The sequence below is a fragment of the Anopheles coustani genome, chromosome 2 (genome assembly GCF_943734705.1).
Source record: "Anopheles coustani chromosome 2, idAnoCousDA_361_x.2, whole genome shotgun sequence".
NCBI classification, from domain to species: domain Eukaryota; kingdom Metazoa; phylum Arthropoda; class Insecta; order Diptera; family Culicidae; genus Anopheles; species Anopheles coustani.
In genome coordinates, this window is record NC_071289.1 from 47,316,284 (window position 1) to 47,340,854 (window position 24,571).

The 24,571-nt window shown below is 38.7% G+C and overlaps 1 protein-coding gene across 1 annotated transcript in view; it reads right to left on the reverse strand.

Annotated features, from left to right (window-relative positions):
• Positions 1-380: 380 nt before the first annotated feature.
• LOC131262544 (potassium channel subfamily K member 16) overlaps positions 381-24,571 on the reverse strand; it is a 73,995-nt gene continuing 49,804 nt past the window's right edge. Inside the window, exons 3-9 of the mRNA XM_058264579.1 lie at positions 19,911-20,053; positions 16,401-16,502; positions 9,762-9,892; positions 2,834-2,970; positions 2,620-2,743; positions 988-1,095; positions 381-895 (exon numbers count right to left, since the gene is read on the reverse strand). Coding sequence (XP_058120562.1) covers positions 791-895; positions 988-1,095; positions 2,620-2,743; positions 2,834-2,970; positions 9,762-9,892; positions 16,401-16,502; positions 19,911-20,053 — 850 coding nt within the window. The 3' untranslated portion in view covers positions 381-790. The remainder of the gene's footprint in view (positions 896-987; positions 1,096-2,619; positions 2,744-2,833; positions 2,971-9,761; positions 9,893-16,400; positions 16,503-19,910; positions 20,054-24,571) is intronic.

Genomic DNA, 24,571 nt, shown 5'->3' on the forward strand with positions numbered 1-24,571 from the left:
TTCAATTTTTCACGCAATATTTTCACAAATCTTGACTTTGACGGGCTGTTTCTCAGAACCTGGAAGAACAGAGGCTCTAGTTTTTGGGTCATTTCTTAGTTTCATCTTGTAGTTTAAGAAAACATATCTCATTTTTCTGAGATCCAAAAATGAATTTTTGATTTTTATCCCGGCTTCACTCCATCGTGCACTGGACACATGCGATTATAGGGTATGAAAGCCTGAATTCTTTTTGACAGGTTGAGGAGGGGAATTACACGATCACGCTGGCGATTACATTTCTTTTCCGTACCCTTAAGAACACCATATATCTACAGATGTCTTTATTTTACAGCGTTCATAAAAGCAACATTCAAGTCCAACAAACTTAAATCGTTTAAACTGAACGGAAGTAAAAATGATGAAGTTTCAACGGCGTTTTTAACCAACTAATAAGCGTTTGTGACGGCATACCTCAACAACACTAGAATGGAACATCAACAGCAGTCGATTTAGAAAACGACACCGACATCTGTTTTTCTGAAAAAAAAAAAATGTTTGATGTGGTTTGAAGATGTAATATCGCTGTGCTTAGGTAGAATGATTATGGAATTCATAATATTGTATTAAAATTACATAATTTTTAATTTTGTGTTTAAAGAATAACGGAATGTTCACATATTTTTCACAAATGTATAGATTACACATCTAACTGTACGATTGACATAAAAAGTGTCTTAACATGGTACGATTAACCAAGTTTTTCATTGTCTTTGATAGTTTAAACAGCTTAGGTCTAAAATTATTTAATCTACTGGCTTTCAGATTCATCAGTCGGCACTGGCACTGGTTTAGCACATTGAAAGCATCCTCTGACACATTTTTTCAAGGATCGTATTTTGTAGATGACCTGCTCCTGTAATGAAAATGTTATTCAATTAAAGAGGGTTTGGAGTTTCATAAACAGACTTCAGTTTGTACTCGTGTACAGTTTACAGCGTTACTTACTTGCATTAGATTAAAACACATAGCAATCAATGCCATCCCGAGCAGTAGATATACTGCACACAGTATAAAGCTGATTTCCATCTTGGTCTCACTTTTATTAGTTCGTAGCTATGAGTAGAACATAGTAGAATATAAGCAGAATATTAAAATAGGTCTTCAAACTCCGACTACATTCGGATTAGAATTCATTTAAATGGTGGATGGAGAATGGAGTGTTTCACGACGATAATATGCTCTGCATGGTAGTAGAAAATACAGTTTTAGTTGTTACAAGTTAACATTCCACACCATGCTGATTAGCAGAAACACAAGCAAAACAATTGGAGGCTTCTCACTTTTGTTTTCCGACGCTATGGATACGCGCAGAAAGAAACTTAGATGTAGTGTATAAAAAATTAAATGAAAAAAAAAATTTTCAAAACAAAAGATTTTTCTTAAACGTACTAAAAATAATGTATATTAAATGACATATGTGTTTATGGATCAGTTTTTCGTCTTTATCGTTATTCGCATTACATCAAGATTGCTCTCAGTTCGATCACCATCTACAATGCTAAGGGCAAGCGGATGGAATTTGTGCTGCTTTGCCCGCACGTTTGTTTCTACTTTCGTTGCGCGTCGTTTGTTTCCAGTGTACCTGCTTCGAAAACACGTTCTTACGTGTTTGTAAACTTTTATTCATATTTTCTTCTTCTTCTTGGCGTAACGATCTCTTGGTCATACCTGCCCGTTAAGGGCTTACGAGACTTGTTTCCCTGTTGTATAGTCAGTCCTCTCGTACAGGGGAGGGTCCCGGTTGGGATTCGAACCCACGCCGTCGAGGTGGTGAGCCCCGGCGCTCATGGGCCGATTTTCTAACCGGCGCTACCGCTCGGCTGTCGCGGACCACCAATTTTATTCATATACTTGACACTAATCGGTGATATTAAACCAAATTTTTGCTTATATTTAGTAATTAATTGTTGATCACTATCACTAATAATGCATATGCACATTGACCATCATTTAACACGTTAAGCGCTACGTCGGCCCCGTGGGGAAGAAGAAAGCGGCACAAGCGCGAGCTTGGAATTCTTCATGTTGAATTTTGAACCAATATGCTACAATGTTGCTTGATGTACCGCAAGTGATTTGAATTCATCTGTGTTCAGCGGAAGCATTTGTTGGGACAAGAATCGATAAGCAATCTTGAATGCGGTGGTAATCCGGGTTCAATGGAGAAATACGAATTAACAAGGCGACGTAGTACTAATTTGAGATTCAGGATAAGACAGTTACTAGTTGAAAAGAGGTGGAGTTAGAAACATGCCCAAAATAGTAAAAAGAGTGCACAAAATGTTAAAATCTCACCGAACTGGGCGAAATTGTTTGTACCGAATCATGCACCACACCTAAGCAATTCAGTTTTTTGTTTTAAAATTCAATGTTTAGCGTTTAAGCATACCTTGAACTTAAGTTACGCATTAAGGTGGTTAGTATATACGAAAATTTAAAAAATACTCCATGCACAGCAGATTTCACAGATTATGGTTTCATTCTTTTTTGTCAAAAGTAATGAGCAAAACTATGTTTGTATTTGTACAATTTTGAACCTAAATTGTATGTACTGATTTTTCATAAGTACCACCTTACCGACAAGCCGGGAACAATGTCACCAAAACCTATGCTGCTTAGTGATATAAAACAGAAATAACTTCCGTCCAGCAAATCCCAATTTTCCCAATCAGCAAACAGACTGGCCCCGAAAAAAATGTACCTTAAAATAGAAGTTTAAATTAATTCTTGCAACATATCTAAGCGCTCCAAACACAATTGAAATAGTATGTGGAAGGTGTAAGAAGCTTACCCTATCATTATCATTATGCAAATGGTTATTGGAACGGTGACGGTATTCGTTTCGGCAGTGATTTCCTCTTCAATATCTTCATCGACGTTGGATGTGGTAACTGTGTTGGTTTCAAATCCGTTGTCTCCAATATCCACCTATCATAACAAAGCACCCAAGAGAAAGAAGGACGAAAGTAAATATTGAAGTAAATTATTTGTTTAAATTATTTTCGCATGCAAATGGAATACAGATTTGTAGCATCTAATTTAATTAGAATATTCATTAGTTCTTAGCACAACATGTTCGAACACAAAAATGTATCATGACACTTTGTAATGTAATACATTACAAAAAAATTATATAATTTGTAAATAATAAAAATTCAAGTTTGTGTTTATCCAAAACCTTATTGATGACATATAAAAATATGGCATAACATAAATGAAAGGAAAACATAAAATACTTTTTGTAGACGTCGTAAAAAAGTTATGACGGTAAGTTGTAAGCTTATTTCAAGTTTTAGTTGATTTGTTTAACCTACACCTTGTCAACCAAAGTTACAAACGTTAACGTTCAAACGGGTAGTCCATTCATTTTGTATGAGAGATTCCGTTTTCCTGTACTTCAGAGTAAATATATTTTTATTGAGATGTCGGATCGATTTGAAATTTTTTATGAAGATACTTGAGGGTGTTTTCCAAAAAATTATATAATTTTATAATTTTTAAAACTCATTAAGTACATTAATTGGCAAAATCCCAAATGAGGCCCCCTAGTTGTCGCATCGTCGTCATTTTTTCCACGTTTGCGCCTGAAAGTTATGCAATAGGTGGCACATCAATTCAGTTTGAATATTTCAACCGTTGAATTTCCGTTAGAAGCTGTAATGATTTGAACTACAGTCAGTATCCGACTTACGCGGATAATGGGAACCAGAGAAATCCGCGTATCTCGAATATTGCTTGACACATAGGTTATACTAGGAGTTAAGATATCGAGGTCTTGTGTACATGTATCATAGAATATTCAAAATTTTACTTTGTCTATTAATATGAATGGAATGCAAGCGTATTCAAACAACAAAAATTGCAATAAACGAAATAAAATGCGTAAGTTATGTAAATGTGTAATTTACATATTTATTCGTGTGGTTGTACATCTCAAGAATTAACATCGATGTTATAAACCCAATCCAACTGTCCAATTTTGAAAACCGCGTATCTCCGAATCCGCGTATGTCGAGTACCGCGTATGTCGGATATCTACTGTAATCGGTTAAACTGGGCAAGATGGACATAATAAACCAATGAGTTGGACTGAAGAAATGAGTTTGAAACGGCGGCGCCCCCGCAGCGAGCGCAGCGAGCGGACTGCGCTAGGTCTACCGAAAAAGGGAGTTTGTTAAAAAATTGTGAAATAAGGTTGATTGCGTAGCCGAATTTTCATAAACTCATGCAAGTAATGCATGAGGGAGTTCATGTTGTACATCATTTCCAGGATAAAAATTCACACATTCAATTCAAACGGTTCACATAACGGCATTTGTTTCACCCATTGCATACCTTGTAGGTACATCCGCTAACAAATGGTGTAGCCACGACAGCGATTTCGGCTGGGGAGACTTCATTTGGGATTTTACCCATATCTTTGATCTTTGAAACTGAATTACTTGAAGTTTTCAGAAATTTATTTCCAACCCGGGCTCCCCTTATTTCACAAATGTATAACAAACTCCCTTTCTCAGTAGCCGTAGCGTCTACTCGCTGTGGGTGCTCCACCGTTTCATACTCATTTTTTTAGCGGATGGAATTTGTACTGCTTTGCGTCGTTTATTTCGAGTGTACCTGCTTCGAAAAAATGTCTTACGTGTTTATAAACTTTTAATCATATGTTTGACGCTAGTCGATACAATTGAACCAATTTTAGTTTATTATCAGAAAATTATTGCTGATCATAATCATAAATATCACATATACAAACTGACCGTCATTAAAACAATAAAATCCAAAAATTTCCAGTGAACGATTCATGGCTTCGTTTCCATTTTCAATTCGATTAATCAATTTATATGAGCGCAATAGTCCAGTTGGAGTCATTAGCATAAATTTCTTAAGCAGCTAAAATTGTACGTTCACTCAACCAATGGTAGTTTCGATGCTACGGGGCATAGTTCACATAACAATTTGTGATAAATCATTTTTAGTTGAAGCGAATTGGCAAATAGTGGGTAGCAATGCTACTCATATGCAAAGTCACATTTTCAATCAACACAATGCTTTATTGTAGGTCATTCAGTTTTTGATTCAAAATTTTCCTTGCAAAAACGATGTGAAATATCTTCGGTGATGTCATTTTTATACCTATCCCAAAATCAACGTGACTTTTTATGACTGACACATCGAAAAAATCGGTAAAAGAGTAAATGAGGCCCCGGCCGCCATGTTTTCGATCGTGGCTACACCTCTTGTGGACGTTTAAACTGAATGTATGCAATTGGTGATACATTAGTTCGTTAAATTCAACCTACGAGTATTTGAATCGTAGTGTGTACCGTTAATTTCGGCTACGCAATCAACCTAGCGGTGCGGTATGAGGGGGGCCCACTGGCCCTCTATATCTCAAAACTATACAAACTCTCTTTTTCGGTAGACCTAGCGCAGTCCGCTCGCTGCGCTCGCTGCGGGCGCGCCGTCGTTTCCAAATCATTTCTTCGGCTAAACTCATTGTTTCATGCTGTCCATCATGTGTGTTAAAATTTAGTTACTAATAACTTACAGTAACTTAACATGTAAAAGTATATTATCCCGCATTCAACCTCCACTGCGTGATTAGTTTAAACCGTTATGTTCTTTTAAGCGAACCGTTAGCGACCAAATATTTGAAAAGTATGCATGCGTCGCGCTTTGCATAGCTTCAGGCGCTTAATGTGAACCAGTAGGAAGAGGATAATCCACTATGGGGAAAAGGCGGACATTAAGCGATGGAGAGTATGATAAATTCAGTTACATTTCCTTGCAGTAGACAAGTTAACTAAGACCAATCCAAATTATTAGCCTTTTAGGACTAGTAGATTTCGAGAAATAATCTGTCAAAGTCATAAAAGTGATAAAAAATGGTCCGCGCTAGCGAACTTTTATTGCTTGCTTGATGGCAATCGTTTTACAAGTATTTAAACTATGACCATGATGTTTTATACATCGTTGGAAAGGTAATATGTTAAGCTTTCATAAAAAATATTTAATATGTACATTTACCATGTCTTACTCACTTTTGCTAAGTAAAACTGTGTGGCATTATGGAAAAAATACGCTTTTTCAACTTTGATAATGCAGCAAAAAAATGTTTCGATGTGTTCTGGTCTAATTAGCGTTTAGAAACATAGTTTTACTATTTTTAAAGTATTTAGCAAAGTTTCACCGCCGGCATGGACCCGGATCAACCCCAACCGTAATTTCGAAAAAAAACACTCTGCTAATCGTTCCTGGTCTCTATGAAAAAACAATGAAAACGATTTGAAAACAAAATGATCTAAACAGTCAAGTTCTTTATTCTACTATGTAAACACGCTTATCAGTCGGTTATCATAGCTGTCAAGCTATGTGTAATCATTTTTTTTATCAATGATCACGGAACAACAAGGCATGCGTTGTCCTATTTGTGGTGCAACTCCTGTTCAGATAAGTGATCTAACTTTGCTTGAAACAGGATTTACCCCACTACCTTCCGAATTATTGCATGGCATATCCCCACTACATTGCTGGTTGCGGTTTCTTCAGTGTTTATTAAATATTTCCTAAAGAGTACCATTTAAGAAATGGAGGATTACTCATGAGTACATCGCAGAATATGAAGCGCAGAAAAAAATAATTCGACAAAACCTCTACGATGCATTCGGTGTGAGACTTGACCAACCTCGAGCAGGATCGTCAGGAACAAGCACCTCAGGGAATGTTTGTCGTCGAATATTTTTCGACCCTGCACTTGCTAGTACTATTCTTAATGTCGATAAAGATGTGATAGAAAGGTTTAGGAATATATTGATAACCATAAGCAGCCAGAAAGTTATAAATACTGACAAATTTGACTCGTATTGCAAAGATACTTATCGTAAATTTTTGTCACTATATAGTTGGTTTAAAATACCGGCCACAGTACATAAAGTGTTGGCACACGCCCGGGATATTATATTGCAGACCCTTATTCCACTTGGGTGTTTAGGAGAAGAAGCATTAGAAGCGCGTCATAAATGTTTCTGGTCAGATAGGGCAGCACATGCAAGAATATCGTCTAGGGAGAATAACTTAGAAGATACCTTTATGCGGGCTATACACAGTAGTGATCCAATTCTAAGTTGGATTTCTTTAGGCTATAGACAACATAATACGAAAAAGCTTTGCTTTCCAGCCATCGTCACAGACCTTTTTTTACCATAGTGGACAAAGAAAATGAAGATATGTTAATTGACCATGTAATAAATAAAGTAGATCATATTAAAATAAGCTTAAATGACCAAGGAAATTGAATTGAATTAATAAATGTGATTTTTATGTTTTGTAATACACATTTGTAATTTGTTTTTATAAAGAGTTTTGAAAATTGCAGGTGATTATACATTTAAAAAATCACAGATTTCTTTGTATCAAAACTATGTGTACTGTACATTGCATACCTTCGGGCGCTCAAATATGATAAAAATCGAATAATTAATTATTTACACAAGCTAAAAGCTTGTAGAATGGTTACAATGATGGCTTTGAATAAGACACGTGCCTACAATAACAAAACACCGCGAAATGTCCACCGATTCTCGTTAAATCTAGTAATGTCCGCTTGTTCCATACAAGTTCCCCATAGTGTAATCTAGCCCGGGAATTCATTTACTCTTTTACCAAATAATCTTTCTATTAAGTATAGACACTTAAGTTATTGCAGTTCGTTCATAGATTCCAGTGATTATCATGTTTCAGCAATTGTAACTGCACATACTACTTGTTCTAAAGCAAAATGAAAACACATCTCTATGTTCATGTTTCGGGCATCCTTGCTTTTGCATAATCATTTCTCTGATGCATTTAAATTATATTCGAAGTAACTGCGAATCAATAATAATCTCGGAACAGAATCGCTGCTGCAAGTTAAAATCTTGTTTCTTGTTTTTTTGCCTGCTGTGAATTCTTCAACCATTCTTCAAATAAACTGAAAATTAAAATAAAAAAAAACTGTGAAATGCACAAACAACTTGCAAACTTGTTTGATAGATTTGTCTGAACTTAAATACTCAGTATTCATATGAGTTTAGCAACCAAGCTCTTTTCTGCCACTCAACAAAATACATTCAACACCTATCAGAACCAAATATACATGATCTAGGCGATCGCTTGTTGATTACCGAGATGAAATAATTCGATTATCTGTGAATTCTGACTAGTGGTTTGTCACAACTTTAATCGCTATGAGTAAGGAAGAAAAAATCATCCGAAAACTTCGTTAAGACAGGCCAAGCGGCTTCTTAGTTTTAGTTATAAATCGTGATTTTATTGTATTTTATTTGATTTGTGATTTTATTGTATGGAAAATGCTATTTTTACAAATTTCTATTTTTCGAATTTTCCTTAGGGAATTTAAAAGTTTTCTTTTCTTTAAACCTTCCATGAATAAAACCGAACAAATATTCCGATTACATCGTCAAGATTGGCTCAGCCGATTTTTAATTTTAGCGTTAAAAACAAACAAACACTCATTTTATAAGATTACATTTTTTTTTCGTAAAAAAGCCTTTACAGAGCTTCCTAGTTTGCTGGCTTTTCCTAGGGAATTTTTTAACTTTTCATTGTTGTTATTGGGAAAAAAAAAAAAAAAAATCATCAGAAGACTTCGTTGGGATAAGTCCATCCGTTAACCGTTTTCAAGTTTTCGTTAGAGAAGGTAAATTTTATTTTTCATGTGGAAAAATCCGTTTTTACCGAATTTTCTCATTTTTCGGCTTTTCCTTGGGAATTTTCAAATTCTCTTTTTTTCTAAACCTTCCTTGGGTAAAACGCAACGAATCATACAAAGACGTCATCAAGATTGCTCCAGCCGATTTTGAGTATTGGCATCACGAACAAGCAAACATTCATTTTATAGATATAGAGATTGTGGAAAACACCTTTAAGTATCTTCAGTGAAAATTTCATATCGATCCGACGTCTCAATAAAAAGATATTTGCTCTGAAGGGCAGGAAAATGGAATCTCCCATACAAAATGTATGAACTACTCGGGTAGTCCGGTTGAACAAATATCAACCAAAAAATGCAATTAAAAATTATTCAAATTCCTTTGAAACATTGTTTTTTTTTGGGAAAATGATAGGAAATGTGTTTTTCTATGCATTCTAAAAGTTTCATGTCGTTACGACAATCCAATCAAAAGTCCCACACAACACGAAGTCGTATTAAGTTGAATAAATTGAATCTCATATTAGTATATTTCGAATCGGAATCGCATTATGCATGGACAATATACGAGCAATGTATATTCTTTGTTGCATATGATGCCGATTAAGAATGTAATACGATTTTCTTTATGCATACGTATAGATATACGAGCAATGTACGGCTGATGTATATTGTAAGTCGTATATGATGCCGACTTAGAAAATATACGACTAAACATATACATTTTGAACAATGTACGGTTAGCGCCTCCACTTTTGTACGTATAGGCATTATTTTAGCATCATTTACGATTCAATCATATTGCATAGAGGTACGATTATTTCAAGTTGATATTCGATTTACATGCATATGTGTTGTGTGGGGTGATTTGAAAATAAAATTTAAAACACTACACGGGAAGGCGGTTGAACAGGTTAACGGTTAAGAAAACAGTAACAAACAGTTTGTTATTCATACACATAATTATAAATTTGTAGAAACAGGTTGAATCCCGAGTGGGTATATTTACCGAACAGTCACGTTCCTCTGTGCGTGCTCTTCGTCTTGCACGCATTGCGCGCCTTCTTGCAACTCCTGGACATACGCGACAGAGACAAAATTTGGCATAAATCCATTTGAAAGATTTCGCTAAAATATCGCCTGGAAATAAAAGAAAAAATGATTCTATAGTATTAATGATTTAGCATACGACGAACATTTAGACAACAAGTGTTGGAAAAGTTTCGTTTGACAATTTTTTGCAAATTTACTATGTATTATCTCAAAACCGTACTAAGCGGCGTTCCGAAATGAAATCACTTTTTTCACTATTTCCAACTAATGTTGTAGTTGTTTATACGTTTTAAAGAAACTTTGAGCCTTGTTGGCTCTTTCGTTTCTAATTTTTCCAACACTAAACCGAGATGGTTCCTTGGGGCGCCTTGAAAGAGACGAAAAGCACAAGGTTCGTCGTTGTGGATCGTCCAGGCATGAAACCATGCTGATGAATACTGATCCACGAACGAGTATGAAACAACACACAAGGGTGGACAACAGATTCGAATACTTTCGCACAAGCACAGAGTAAGGAGACGCCACGGTAATTTGATATCACACTGCGATCGCCCTTCTTGAACACAGGAGACAGCCAGCTGGTTTTCCACAAAGCAGGGAAAGTACTGGTAGAGAGGCTGAGTCCAAAAATTGAAGCGAGCAGTGGAGCAAGAATCGATCGACACTTGATAAGGACCGAGGCCGGAATGCCATCGGGTCCTGGAGAGTTCGACGGATTTAGTTTGGCAAGAGCTCCCTCAACAATTTCACTATTCACAACAATAGGAGGAACATGGATAACATTCGACGGGGTAAAAGACAGTCCCCGAGCAAGATCGAGAGGATCGGATATTGGGTCCAAGAACATGGCCGCAAAATGTTCAGCGAATAAAGCCGCTATGCCTTGGGGCGAGTTAGCGCTGCGGGACCCAAGTGACAATTGGGCAGGGATGGATTGACCACCACGGCGGGAGTTTACATAGCGCCAGAAGGACCGAGGGTTTGTGTGAAAACGTAACTGCAATCTGGCATTATAGATACGATAACGCGCGCGATTATAGATTCGGAAAGCGGACGAAGCCAGCTTATAGCGGCACTTGTTGAAATGAGAGTCGCAACGCCAGTAAGCACGACGGCACCTAGCTTTGTCCTTTTTAAGGACCTTCAACCTTCTATCCGACCAAGGAGGGTTAGGAGGGGGACGATAAGGAGGACAGCAGGATGATAAGGCAGAGGACACAGAAGCAGAAAAGAATTCAACAGCATCATTAACATTATCACATTCATAGAGGAAGGACCAATCATGACGAGAGAGGATAACCCTAAGCTTATTATAATCTACTCGGCTAAAATTAAGATGATGAGGAACAGTGCCAGGAAGTGTACGAGGTACAGTTGAAGAAATCTTGATCTCAAAGCTCAAAGGAGGATGATGACAGTCAATGGGCACTAAAGGGTTAATGCCAGGAGACACCGGAGAGCACGCGGCGGCCGCTACCGAGTTACCAAGGACTAGATCAAGCACCCGGCCCATGGCATTGGGAATGCCATTTAATTGGAATAATCCATTGAAGGCCAATCCATCCAAAAAACCGGAACTTGATGGAGCCAGCGACGAAGGAAGGTAGTGCCAGAAAGAAGAAACACATCCCGGAGGAGAAGAGGTTGCCCTGGTCCAAGTAACCAGGGGTTGGTTGAAATCACCAATAACAAACAGAAAGTCACTTGGTTTGAGCCGATCAGAGACCATGCAAATTTCATCACGAATCGCAAGAGTGGTAGCCGGATCCGAATTATGCGAGGGAGGGACATAGAAAGCCCCAAGATACACGCGAGTATGCTCCAAATTTATACAAATCCACAAGCTCTCAATTCCCGAAAAATTCGATGGAATTTGATAGGAAGACAAACGAGAGTTGCATGCAATCAGAACACCACCCCCACGGGAACGGGTGCTATTAAGGCAGGAACGGTCGCAACGATAAACATTAAAGTTTGAAGTAAAAAAGAGTGAGGACGGTAAGCTAGCATCCAGCCAGGTTTCGGCGAGGACAATGATATCGGCATCGGATTCACATGAAGCGAGAAACATAATATCGGACTTTGTTCGTAGGCCACGAACATTCTGATAATAAATATCCAGGTAGCAGAAAGATGAGGATTGATGCTATTCGGAATCGACGGGAGCAGGAAGGGAACTCGACGATTGATGTCGGGCGTGATCTCCACGGGTCCTCTTCTTTGGTGCTGCCAGGCTTTCCGGGGGAGTCCGATGATTAAGTCGAGGAGTGCCGCTGGTTGAGGCAACAGCCGACATAGTCGATGCCCTGGGAGCTGCTGCTGGAACGGTGGAGGCCCCGGCAGGAACAACTGCAACGTCCGGGGCGGTCGCAGCAGCAACGGAGGCCGCCGCGGGAACGGCGGTAGACACGGCAGGCCTAACAGCAGCATCGAAAACCGGAGAAGCGTCCACAGGAATCGGGTGCGTTGGTGAAATGATGGTAGAAACGGGCGGTGCCGAAGCCATAGGGCATTCGGTAGTAGTCGGTGCGGGGCGGGGTGTAGATAAGAACTCTCGAAAAACGAGGTTGGACGGCCAGGATGTTGGTGATAGTGCGGCCGCACGCTTTTCAGCAGGCACAGCGACCTTGAAGGAGATGAAGTGCAGCGAGCTTAAATCCACGTCACGCTTAACCAGCTTGCGCACGAAAATCTCTTCCTTCCTCAAAGTCAGGCGTGAGGCAATCATATCAGCGACATTATCCTCAGTGACGGTGGGCGCAAATCGCGACATAAACAGCCAAGTGCGGTTTGGTGCGATTAATTGTGGATCGACGTTTCCCCGGATAATATCGGCTCCTTTGCATAGTGGTGGAAGTGTCCCCGACAAATCGCGTGCGTGTTGAACTGATGAGATAAGGTGTGTAGCTGGTTGTGTAGGTAAGTGGTGATCGATGAGTCGATGAGTCGAGTGAGTGGTGAGATTCGGTGTCGGAGAGGCGTTGGTTACATCCGCGTAAGCACGGGGAGATCGAGGTGTTTTGAGAGAGAGCACCTCGTCTCTCAGCTTAGAGAAAGCTGCCATTAAAGACTCCGAGACGCCGTCCATCATCTTCTGGAGCAGCATCTGCAGTTCAGCAACGAGCCCAATTTTACCATTGTTGCGGAATTCAATGCAATCACAGCACATCCACAACAAACCACTGCCGCTAGAAAGTTCTTCAAGGCACTTTGATGGCACTCCAGTGCATTCACTATGGAACGCTAGGCCACAGTACCCAGCGCAGAGGATTGGGGCAGCCTGGATCGCTTTATTGCAGCACGAGCAGGACGACATTGCAAGTTAAAGTTGCTTTTGCACCGTGTATCGCGAAAACTAGCTGAGCTTTACAGTGCCACGAGGGAACACAACTGCTTGTATAACGTTTGAACGGTTCGTAGCGTTTCGAGGAGAAAAATTGGTATGGTAAAAATACAATTTCACGCGAGCAGATAAGAAAGCGTCCAACCAAAACAACTGACAACTGTCAATCATGAATCACTACTACTACTACTACTACTACTACTACTACGATGACTACTACTACTACTACTACTACTACTACTACTACTACTACTACTACTACTACTAGTACTATCCTTCGTGATCCTCGCGATATAGGATCGGAGTAATTGTCATCTGCGCTAGTGATTAACTAGCCATCCCACGATCTCATAGGTAAACAAAGTTTACAATAAGATTATGGGTAAAATCCCGAATGAGGCCGCATCGGCGTTATTTTTTGCACCTGAAAGTTTTACAATAGGGGGCACATCAATTCAGTTTGAATATTTGAACCGTTGAATTTCCGTTGGAAGCTGTAATGATTTGAACTAATCGGTTAAACTGGGCAAGATGGACATCGTGAATTAATGATTTGGGCTGAAGAAATGAGTTTGAAACGGTGGCGCGCCCGCAGCGAGCGCAACGAGCGGACTGCGCTAGGTTTATCGAAAAAGGGAGTTTGTTATAAATTTGTGAAATAATACCGCACCCCTAGGTTGATTGCGTAGCCGAATTTTCATACACTCATGCAAGTTTTGCTTGAGGGAGTTCATCTAGTATATCATGTCCGGTATAACATCCGGTAATCTTTAATTTAACAAGATATTCAATTCGAACGGTTCACACAACAGCATTTGTTTCACCCATTGCATACCTTTTAGGTACATCCGCTCACAAATGGTGTAGCCACGACAGTGATTTAGGCTGGGGGGGCTTCATTTGGGATTTTACCTGACGCGGTAAAGCACTGACACCAGCTTAAGGTGTAAAAAAATCTCTCGCAAAAAGAGAAGCAAACACAGGCTGGCCCCGGTTTTCGTCGACCTCGGTTTATTCGTTTGACAAATCGTTCGAAGGTGGTTTATAGCAGCGTGTTTTGTTCTTTACTCATACGATTCAATGCATTTTGTATGACAGAAGATCCGAACATGAACTCATGAACGAATGGTTCAGGTTTTCCGCTTCAGATCACTTTGCTCAATCAGAAATGTATTTCAATTGAAGCACTGAATGTATTATTGTAAACCTACACGGCATGGAAACCAAAGAAGTCAAACGGAATATAAAACGTTTTATGGCAATTGATTTGATGACACACAACCAAACTTTGTTATAGTTTGAAGAACACCTTCATATCAAAAACTGAAAATTCAAACGAAAAGAATGTACACAACCAAAGTTTGTTTTGTGTCAGTCAAGTCTTGAGTAGGTATTATAAACGTAGGAACTTTAGTCCGCTAGCCTCGGTTTTCGTCACTGTTAAAGTCCCGTTTGGTGACGAAAACTGAGGCCGGCCTGTAAAATGGTTTAAGCAATGGTGCCATGCATTGCCTACGTTAAAGAAAGGAAAGGAAGATAATAAGAGGATATCTTCCTTTCCTTTCCTTAACATAGGCAATGCATGGTTGTCCAATTGTTCGCGCGTACAAGTTTGCGACGTTTTCGGCTTGCTTTAAGCGACGGCTAGACACAGCGGTATTCGCACGAATATTCCCGCCGTCCAGCGGGAATCCCGCTGGACGACGGGAAACTCCATATGAAAAAAACGGATTTCGTTCCCGCTATGTTTAAAAAACGCGAAACTACGACCCGGCGGGAACGGACGCATTTGCTTAATTGAAACGTTTCATGAAAAGTTTCATTCGCTTGCTACAACAACGTCGGTATGGGCAACGCATATGGATGCGGCCGATGTTGTTGGAGAGAAACCAAAATGCGAGTAGTCTTCGACGCAAAATTTTGGAGGAGGAACTCAACAACACCATTCATAAACTTTATATTTGAAAATGACTCACAATTCCACTTTTACCTGCCGCCAATTTAGATCATGTAAACAAACTAAAACGTAAACAAAGCTTCACTTTGACAGATCGGACGAATAAGCTCGTTCCCGCTGGATATTCTGTCGAATCTGGGCTACTTTTTCCCGTTCCCGCCACCGGGAATTCCAGGCAAGTTTAAACAGCGGTTTACACGGGTTCCACAGTACAGCGCGACGTCCCGTTTCAAAAGTAGCCCAGTTTCGGCAGAAGAATCGCGCAAGCAAAGCGCGACAGAGGTAGGGGAGTATGTGGAAATATGTATCAATTTTATCACGCAAACTCGGCGAAAATTTTTTGTTGAATTTTGACGTAGTAATATGTTGTTTGTTTAGCTACGTATTTTATGCACCCTGAGTGAGTTTGGCGCTTCTACATTTGAAAATAACTGAGAAAACCACCTAAAACAAACTTCGACGATATTTTGCCCCACCGTAGGAGGTATATATTTCTCCGTCATCGTGTTGAAGAGCAGTTTGTTTACGTTTCGGCACCCGAAAAAACTTTGGCAAAAATATCTATTAAAATGGAGTTTCATAACTGAATTACATTTGTGAAGGCTAGAAATAAGTAGTAAAACGAAAAATCCGATATTTCGTGGAGAATATTGCTCGTTTTGTTCGCGTTTGTGTTTCGGTTTGTTTACGTTTTGTCCAGCTGTCGGTTTGTTTTCGTTTCGAATTGGCATTTGACAAGAGCTAGCGCGGCGTCGCGTTTTTCGCTGTTTCTACACTAGGCATCGTCTACAAACTGCTCTTCAACAAGTAGGAGATGATGTGGAAATATATACTTCCTAAGGCGGGGCAAAATATCGTCGTTGTCAGTTTAAGTTTGTTTTCTCAGTGAATTTCAAATGTAGAAGCGCCTAACTCACTCAGGATGCATAAAATATGTAGCTAAACAAATATCATGCATCACTACCTCAAAGTTCAACAAAAAATTTTAGTCGAGTTTGGGCCGCAATGTGATACATATTTCCACATGCTCCCCTACGTCTGTCGCGCTTGGCTTGCGCAATTGTTCTGCGAAACTGGGCTACTTTTGAAACGGGACGTCGCGCTGTAGTGTGGACCCCGAGTTATAATTCCGATTTCCAATGTGCCGTATTGAAATAAAGCAATATACCATTGAATCCAACCGGATTTACAAAAAAAATTAAAAGAATTTTATGTCTGATTATTCATATTTCATCTCCTAAATAGTTTTTATCTTAGAAAATGTATAGTGAAATTAAAAATCAAATCTTACTTACCAATATTGGAAAGATATAATAAAAACAGTGGCATTCCAATGATTGTATAAAATATGGTTGCTATCTTCCCCCATTCCGTTCGTGGAACGATGTTTCCATATCCTGAAAAATGAGTTATTTTAATAAGCATGGAAACACATCCGTCGAAAATTGTAATGATAAAATATTGAACTTAGCGCTAAGGTGAAAATAAAGAGTTCAGTATTCTATAGGAACATTTTAGAAAAGGTTGTCTATTGTTCTTTACTGTTCATAGCAAGATGATTAAATACTGAATAGGTACGGTCACACGAGACGAACCTTTGATGGCGAACCTTTCGCACACTATTACAAACGAATGCCAAAAAAAGGTTCGCCGAACCTTTTAGCGTTCACACGTAACGAATCTTTGATGTAGTTTCATTGATAGTTGGCAAGAATAAATCAAAGCAAGCATTGTAAACAAATGGGGAAACCAAACGGAACTGTCAAAAAGGTTCGCGGCAAAGGTTCGTGCTATCCACCAAAATCGGCGAACCTTTTCTGCTCGAAAAAGGCTCGTGAACTCTGCTCGATTCACTAACACATTCAAAAAAAGGTTAGCCGAGCGTCCAAATTCGAGCAGGGTTCGTCTCGTGTGACCGTACCTAATAGGTGACTTTTTAGAAGGTTTTTTTTTAGAAAATGGCGACCGTGGCTTTTGACAGCATGGTGATAAACAGCATAGAATGTAAACAACTATGCGAGTGAAGAGAAGGTACGTGAGGTGAAACTTCGATACATTTCGTCGAAAAATCGGTGACCCACTACGGCCGACGGCTTCTAAAACATTTTCCATGCGAAAAAAACGAAAGCAATTGAAGAATCGGTTTGTTTGGTTCTCGAGCGTTGTTGTTTGTTTATCTTCTAAGGGCGATTCCCGCCAAATTTGAGTATCAGCATACTGTCAAAAGCTATTTTTCAAGTTTTTGCGGTGTAGACGTCAAAATGCTCTACATTCCGCTACCTTATATAGTGTGTATTTATCTTGGTTCATAGCCTGAATATCTAAAGCTGCGTATCTAGAAGATGGATGCAAGGTTCACTGCAATTGCAATATTTCGTTGTTTAACCACCCCGGTTCGATCACTGCAATGTTGCAATAGGTACGGTCACACGAGACGAACCCTGCTCGAATTTTGACGCTCGATGAAACTTTTTTTGAATGTGTTGGTGAATCGAGCAGAGTTCGCGAACCTTTTTCGAGCAGAAAAAGTTAGCCGATTTTGGTGGATAGCACGCAAAGTGTATAAATATAGAAGGTGACTTTGTGTCGCTTTGGAAGGGGTGCCATATTTGAGAAGAGTTATGTCAAAAGTCCAATCCTTTTCCGTTACCCCCCCTAAAAAATGTCATTTTGCACTGGACGACTTCACCTTCTAATTTATACACCTTGGATAGCACGAACCTTTGCCGCGAATCTTTTTGACAGATCCCGTTTGGATCCAACGTTTGTTTACAATGCATCCTTTGATTTATTCTTACCGACTATCAATGAAACTACATTAAAGATTCGTTACGTGTGAATACTAAAAGGTTCGGCGAACCTTTTTTTGGCATTCGTTTGTAATAGTGTGCGAAAGGTTCGCCATCAAAGGTTCGTCTCGTGTGACCGTACCTAATGAAATACCCATAGAACTATTGCAACGACTATGACTTTCAGCTGAAATCTCATATTTTATTTCATTGCAGTGAAACAGTGCATTTGATTCCTAGAAGCATAGTACATTATGACCATTCAAATGTTAATTAATAATCTGTTTCCAACATACACTGGGCCCAAAGTTAATCCGGACGCTCAAATAATGAGCATGCGTCCGACTTTGTGGTCGATTTTAGAGTACTTAGAATTGATAACAATGATTTTTGTTCATTGCATCTTCTTGGTGCACCTTCCTACGAAGTACGTGCAAAAAGAACGGTGAAAAAAATCGTACCCAAGCGGCGCTATAAACAATAGAGTGGAAAAAGTCAGAATTTTGACGGCCAATCGCAAAGTCGGACAGTTATATTTCATCGTAGTTTTGTTAGCTAAAGTGGTGTGTAAGTTAGTTTCGACACTTGATATTTGTTATTATCGATGCATGCGACTCTTGGGCATCGTTAGAAGCTCTCGGATGATTCGATTTATTATATTATTGAAGTTTTTATTGAAACATGCGTCACACTACTTTGTTGGAACGAAACATCATCATTTATTCATCATAACAATGGAAAAAGATGTCAAAACACATGAAATTAGACTTACATTAGCAAACTAACAATTTCAGACATCGTTAAAAAGTATAAAACTTCAAAAAGTATCGTAAAATAACCAAAGAACTGCTCTTTGCAGCACACAATTCGGGAAAGGAGAGGAAGAACCAATCGATTCAACCCATTTACTACTGCCATAGATCTAAAAGAAACTTTACTAAAAGTGTTTGTTAAGTGCTCTAACTATTAGAAACTATTTACATCGGAATGGGCTGCATGCTAGAACCCCGGGAAAGAAATCATTAACATCGGCGAAAAATCGAAAACTACGATTCTGTTGCTAGAACTGATGTCGATAAAGATAATGATTTTAGGAACAAATTATATCAATCTACGTCGAAAAGATAGCTAAAGTTAAACAATCATGATATTTTGTGCAAGTCCTGTTTACAGTTGACACAAAAATTCGCATTTTTTTCTCAGATGGATTGCGATACATATGGTGCGTTCGAGGGAAAGGGTTTAACCAAAACTGTCCGAGTTGTTGAACGTTCCTTAATAATATGAAAGTGCATGTAGGCTAAAGGAGTTGGAAAATTACATAATATTAGGGGTAGTAGATGAGAATTAGTAGACGGACAATAGTAAATGGGTTACATCAAATGGTTTTTCGAATCATTCTACCTTCCCTCTCCTGAATTGTGTACTGCAAAGAGCAGTTCTTTGGTGATTTTACGATACTTTTTGAAGTTTTATACTTTTTAATGATGTCTGAAATTGTTAGTTTGCTAATGTAAGTCTTTCCTATGTTTTTGAAAACTTTTTCTATCGTTATGATGGAAAAATGATGATGTTTCGTTCCAACCAAGTAGTGTGACGAATATTTCAATAAAAACTTCAATAATATAATGAATCGAATCATCCGAGAGCTTCTAACGATGCCCAAGAGTCGCATGCATCGATAATAACAAATATCAAGTGTCGAAACTAACTTACACATTACTTTAGCTAACAAAACTACGATGAAATATAACTGTCCGACTTTGCGATTGGCCGTCAAAATTCTGACTTTTTCCACTCTATTGTTTATAGCGCCGCTTGGGTACGATTTTTTTCACCGTTCTTTTTGCACGTACTTCGTAGGAAGGTGCACCAAGAAGATGCAATGAACAAAAATCATTGTTATCAATTCTAAGTACTCTAAAATCGACCACAAAGTCGGACGCATGCTCATTATTTGAGCGTCCGGATTAACTTTGGGCCCAGTGTATAGTGTTTGAGTGTCATATGTCTTACCTATGGTGGTAATAACTGTAAGTGAATAAAGAAATGCCCCGGAAAAACTCCAAGGGGATTCATTTTCCGTTTCGCCACCTGACCACCCTCGACGTGTCCATAGTACAATTTTCTCCTGATAAGCTCGAATTTCATCTCCAACTCTGAAATACAATAAAGTTTGTTAGAAACTGTTAGGCCGATTATAGACGGTGCGCGTCCGACGCGTCCGTGTCCCGAATGTTATCTACAATCTGTCAAACTGACATCTTCTAGGTCACTTTCGGCACGCGCTAGCCGACGCGCCTGCCTGGACGCAGAGTTGCTTCGAGCAAGCAACTCTGCGTTCCACGCGCTAGCGCGTCCGTTGACGTTTCAATATAAATGTTCAGTTATAATTAGTTCGTTGAGTGGATGTTGTATACAGCCGTTGCCAGCCAACTTTGCCTCGAAAGCGGGTGATTTTGTCTCTAACGCACGTTATTTTGAAATAGCTCATCAACTGTTTTCTCTAAAGCAACTGGTATTGAAATAGCTCACTGACAGTTGTCTCTAACGCATCTCATTTTGTCTCTAACTCATCTGACTATGCCTCTAACGCAGGCAAGGATAAAAATAAGAAAAAACCAAAGTAATTGTGGTTATGATACATTGTAAGACTCCAAGAACAATAAACATTATTATTTTGGTATACTTTAAAGCTATTTTTATGTATTTTTAAATAATTTTGCGTTTAATTTTTATACGTGCCTGCATACGTATCAACTAAGAAGCCTGCATTGCGGTGTTCAACTTGGCGGCATAAACGTACTTGCTTGGATTAATGTATGTCACTTGACAGTTAAGATAGTGCGTTTATGCCACCGGGTTGAACACCAGAATGCATAGTTGATACGTATGCAGGCACGTATAAAAATTAAACGCAAAATTGTTCAAAAATACATAAGAATAGCTTTGAAGTATACCAAAATAATAATGTTTATTGTTCTTGGAGTCTTACAATGTATCATAACCACAATTACTTTGGTTTTTCCTTATTTTTCGGCTTGAGAGGGTTGCCCGCGTTAGAGACATAGTCAGATGAGTTAGAGACAAAATGAGATGCGTTAGAGGCAACTGTCAATGAGCTATTTCAATACCAGTTGCTTTAGAGACAACAGTTGACGAGCTATTTAAATTATCGGTGGGTTAGAGCTGAACATAGGTGGCAACGGCTGTAAAAACACACATCACACCTGCCACGCTAAGAAAGAATGAGTTTTTCTTCTTAAATACTTAAAATAAAATGTTTTTAAGCTGGCGACGCGCGTCAAAAATGGCGGGTGGTTAGCTAGACGATGCGCGTCCCACGCGGGTAGATGACAATTCGTTAAACGTCAATTAGACCCCATTTTGACTGATGTTCGATAACATTCGGGACGCGGACGCGTCGTGTTCCGAATGCTATCTACAATCTGTAAAACTGACATCTTCTAGGTCACTTTCGGCACGCGCTAGCCGACGCGCCTGCCTGGACGCAGAGTTGCTTCGATCATGCAACTCTGCGTTCCACGCGCTTGCGCGTCCGTTGACGTTTCAATATAAATGTTCAGTTATAATGAATTCGTTGAGTGGATGTTGTATAAAAACACACATCAATCCTGCCACGCTAAGAAAGAATGAGTTTTTCTTCTTAAATACCTAAAATAAAGTTTCTTTAACCATCATCCGTTCAACCAAAGTTACCTACGTAGACTTCAACCGGACTACCCGGGTAGTCCATACATTTTGTATGGGAGATTCCGTTTTCCTGTACTTCAGACAAATTACTTTTTATCTAGACGTCGGATCGATTTGAAATTTTCAGTGAAGATACTTGAGGGTGTTTTCTAAAATATTGTATAATATTTATAATTTCATTACGTATGTTAATTTGAGGTACCAACAAATTTCACCCTTCACATCTATAACCCAAACCTGTGTAGCTCCAACATTTTAGATAGGAGTTTTCATTTTCTGTATTTCAGTACGCGTATCTTTGATCATTGAATCTTAATTACTTGAAATTTCCAGAAATTTATTCAATTTTTTTTTCAAAAATGATGTAGAAATTCAATGTTGTGGAATGTACAAATAGAATAGTTTCATTCGGAAACACGAATCATTTAATTCAAGCAATTATGCCTGTTACAAAGTAACACTGGCCGACAACTCAACATAAACTAGAGGTATCCACGCGGTAGTAGCACCAGAGAAAGTAAACAATAACAGATAGTGACAGGCAGAGTTTAGAGAGTAAGGGAGGCCAAGTTAAGCAGTTAATGCTTACCTTGGTTGGGCGAAATTTCGCCCGATCAAGATGCGCGAATGATTGTCCCGATGGGCATTTTGAAAATTAGCCGGCCATCGCGAAACGGCCATCGCGATACAGATAGTATAAATATAAGCGACGAAGGGAAGCGGCCCTCTTTGATTCGACTGTGAAGATAGCCCGAATAAATACCGCGATTTTTAAAACGCTTGTAACAAAAAAGGAGCGTTATTAATATTCGGTTGTGGGCATTTTTCACAATGCCTTTCGTTAAGGTCTTAAAATCTTAATCTTATATTAAATAAAAGTATGTTACACATCCTTTTCTTCAGAAAATGTGCGCCAAAAACACGGTTATTAATACGCTTCTATTCGACTATGTATGTGATCCGAGTTACAACAAAAGCTAAGTAAAAGAGAGTGTTATGGAAAAACTCAATCCTTAGAATAGATGAAAACAGAACAGACACATACAAGAATTACTAGGAACAATATTCCCGACGAATAAAGAATAAAATAACGGAAAAATAAAATGTTTCCAGTTGAAGCATGAAGCGACTGAAGGTTTATTAATTTTTACAATTTTTTATGTAACTTTTCAAAAAAATTCAAGTAGTTAAGTATCTTAGTATCCGGTATTACGAACGGCTGACCCCCGATCTATAATATACCGTCTGTCGGTCACACAAACTCTCTTCGGAGAGAGGCCTTGTCCCACTAGGGGATGTCGTGCCATTAAGAAGAGGAAGAAGAAAATATAGAAATATAGAAAACTTCTCCGCGACAGCCAAGCGGTAGCGCCGGTTAGAAAATCGGCCCATGAGCGTACGTACAACAGGGAAACAAGTCTCGTAAGCCCCTAACGGGCAGGCATGACCAAGAGGTCGTTACGCCAAGAAAAAGAAGAAAACTTCTATGTAAAATGTATGAACTACACAGATAAATGGTTATAGATGTGAAGGGTGAAATTTGTCCGCGATACGAGTTTGGGTTCCCGGGATATGGTCAAAATTGTGCCATCGTACCCTAAACACGAACCAAAAAAGTGAGTACACAGCAGAATATTTGAACCATGGTTTGAATTGTATTATGCTTTTGCTTGAATTTTTTTGTGGTTGTTTGGGGTTTTATGACATAAAATGTGAACGATTTAATCAGTTCAACCGTGATTGATAACATATTTACTTCTTTTTTGGCCCAAAATGGCCAGGAAAGGATCTTCAATGCAGAAGATTTCCGATATCAACGTATTTCATATTCATCATCTTTACACTTTCCAAATCAAGCTGGTTGCTATAGCAATCAATGCTTTGTAAGGCAAAAAGCTGTTAGGTAATTTTTGTCTAAAGTAAATATGCTTAGTTGTTTCGTTTATATTTCGTGCTTATAAAAAAGTAAAAATACTAAACATCTGTGGCAAGTTGATGACTTCAAAGCAAAAATAAATTAAATGAAAAAATAAATTTTCAAAACAAAAGTTTTTCCCTTAACACGTTGACTGCCAAGCGTTTTTAGCACACCTTTTTAGTACAATCTTTTTTAATATAATTTGTTTATTACATTTATGAAACCAACGACTTTTGAAGGCTAAACAAAAACTTAGCTTCCCAAAGAATTGATAAAAAATATAACTATAATTTTTATGTTGCATTTTCATTTATTTATAGGGCAAAAACTTTTTAGAACTGAGTTTTGCTGTCACCCACTTTTGGGTGACATGGCAGCCAACGTGTTAACGTACTAAAAACTATAAAATAATTGAGGGTATTATGATCCAGTTCCGCGTTATTGCTCGAAAGTTTCCGCATATTTGCTCGAATAGCAACCTGGGTATTTATACAAGTATTTCAAGGTATATAAATATATAGTTTTTTACAAGTTTCGAGCACTTTGATTTTTAATCAATTTTCAAAACGATCGAGTTATTGGTGTGTTTTATACTATGGCTAAATGGCTAAATAAATCAAAGTGACTTGTCTAAACACAACGTTGATATGAAAAGCGCATCCTGAATTATCATGTTCTTGGTAAATACCAAGATCCATAGAACCCACATATGCTTCGGACACATACGGTCTATAGAGATCCATCGACCAGGAGGTGCTTGAAACTGCTCGACGATAACGACGCGCGTCGTTTCGTATCCGCGCATCGTCTCGACACGCAGGTGGCGTCGTTTTGGATCGTCGAGACGCCCAGCCATTTTTTCGCTTTTTTCAAAGTGTTGTTTACCTTTTGTATGGGCCAGCGTCGAGAAGTTTATCGTTTCCGCGCTCCCAATCATAATACCCTCAAATGTATGTTAAATGACAAATGTATTTATGTATCAGTTTTTCGTCTTTGTCGTTATTCGCATTACATCGAGATTGCTCTCAATTCGATCGCCATCTAC